Below are 1,614 nucleotides of genomic sequence, written 5' to 3'. Positions count from 1 at the left end.
ATCTGTTATACCTGGTTACTAAGAGTTATCTGTTATAAATTATAAATTAAATTAGAAATTAAAAACAACTATAAAAAATATANCGGTGGTAGAAAAATGTATCTGAAAACATATGTGTAAAGTGGATATTTTTTTATAAAAGCGTTAATATATTAATAGTGTTTAATGTTTACAGGAAAATACACGAACGCTTAGATCGCATAGAAGCAGAAATGAAGTAAGAATTACATCTATTAATATACTATTTATATTATACTATTATATTATATTATACTATTAATACGTGACTTTTTTTTGTCNGTATGATTTATTTGCAGACGAGTAAATTCCATTGTAGAAAAAATTTTTAAATGCGTCCAAAATCGCCATCGCGCACCGCAGAAACCGGCTATTTTTCTCATAGCGTCGCTTTCGGACATGGATGCTTTTGAAAAGATCGACGAAGATGGATATTCCAACGCCGTAAATGAAAAAAGAAATTTTACTTTATTGTATTTATAGTTTTTCTTATATGCAACTATATTAATCTTTGATATGTAGGTAAATTATTTCTGTTATATTGGCGGTTTTAATTTGAGAGAAGCTGTGAACATCTGCTTNAAAGAAAGTTTGAAGGATACTCTCGTGCCGAATTTTACATGGTGGGGCCGTGAAGGACATCGGTCATTATATGATACTCGTCTTATTATGGCGATTTATGGTCGTAAAATCAATTATATTTATTTATGCATAATATTATTTCGTTCGTAACAATAATGCAATTTGTGTTTAATTTTTAGATAGCGTGTGCCAAAACAAATACTTTGAAAAACCAACGCGCTCTGAATTCCAAGTGCAAATGCGCGAGGCATTGAGGATGTCTAAGGAGAGACACAGGAGCAGATCACGCAGGAAGACTGTTCCAAACGGCGGCGGCGCAAAGATCCAACGATGTGATCTATGGAACGACAGGGAATTGAATGAAAGTACGGATCAAGAACTTACAAATGATTAGACAAAGTATGCAATAACTTTAATTTTATTTACTTACTTACTTGTTTTAAGTAACTTTTGCAATGTGACAAATTTGTATGTACATCTTTAGACAATACGGAAACTATGCCACGCGAAAGATTGGGGAAAACTATATAAGTTTGATGAAGAAGACGAGAAGAAGGAGAAAAAACTACGTGAAGAAGACTATATTACTCAACTAGTGGATTGAACAACATATAATATTGTTATTTCTCATATTTTCTGTACAGTAATTAATGAAGCCAAATATGACTAAGACAGATAACTGGTTTGTGTTTATCTCACTGTCAAAACAGCTATCTGTCTCACATAAGTTATATCCAGATTCATTTGCTGGACAGAATGCTTGATCTATATATATATACATATATATATATAGACCAGATCGCTATGAAGATAGACTAAAGATCAGACTGAAGTGTCTGACACTAAAAAGTACCGATTGATATATATATATCAATTGATACTTTTTAGTGGCAAACACTTTAGTTTTAGTTTCTTGATATTAGTATTATAATTGTTACGCTCGTCATAGTGTTCTATACGACTATAATATTAATATTCTCAGTCTTCTTGTGTATATTTTAATATCGTTTGTCG

The 1,614-nt window shown here is 31.3% G+C and overlaps 1 protein-coding gene across 1 annotated transcript; it reads left to right on the top strand.

Moving 5' to 3' along the window:
• Positions 1–154: 154 nt before the first annotated feature.
• On the top strand, positions 155–1,411 carry LOC109863114. The gene is made up of 5 exons (XM_020443308.1): positions 155–217; positions 318–462; positions 541–700; positions 780–999; positions 1,085–1,411. Exons 1-4 carry the CDS (start codon positions 213–215, stop codon positions 992–994), a joined length of 525 nt encoding a protein of 174 aa, XP_020298897.1. The 5' UTR covers positions 155–212; the 3' UTR covers positions 995–999; positions 1,085–1,411.
• Positions 1,412–1,614: the final 203 nt, after the last annotated feature.

Source organism: Pseudomyrmex gracilis, unplaced genomic scaffold (genome assembly GCF_002006095.1).
Source record: "Pseudomyrmex gracilis isolate BER0280 unplaced genomic scaffold, ASM200609v1 scaffold_3222, whole genome shotgun sequence".
In the NCBI taxonomy this organism is placed as follows: Eukaryota; Metazoa; Arthropoda; class Insecta; order Hymenoptera; family Formicidae; genus Pseudomyrmex; species Pseudomyrmex gracilis.
This window is presented reverse-complemented; position numbering and strand designations above follow the sequence as displayed.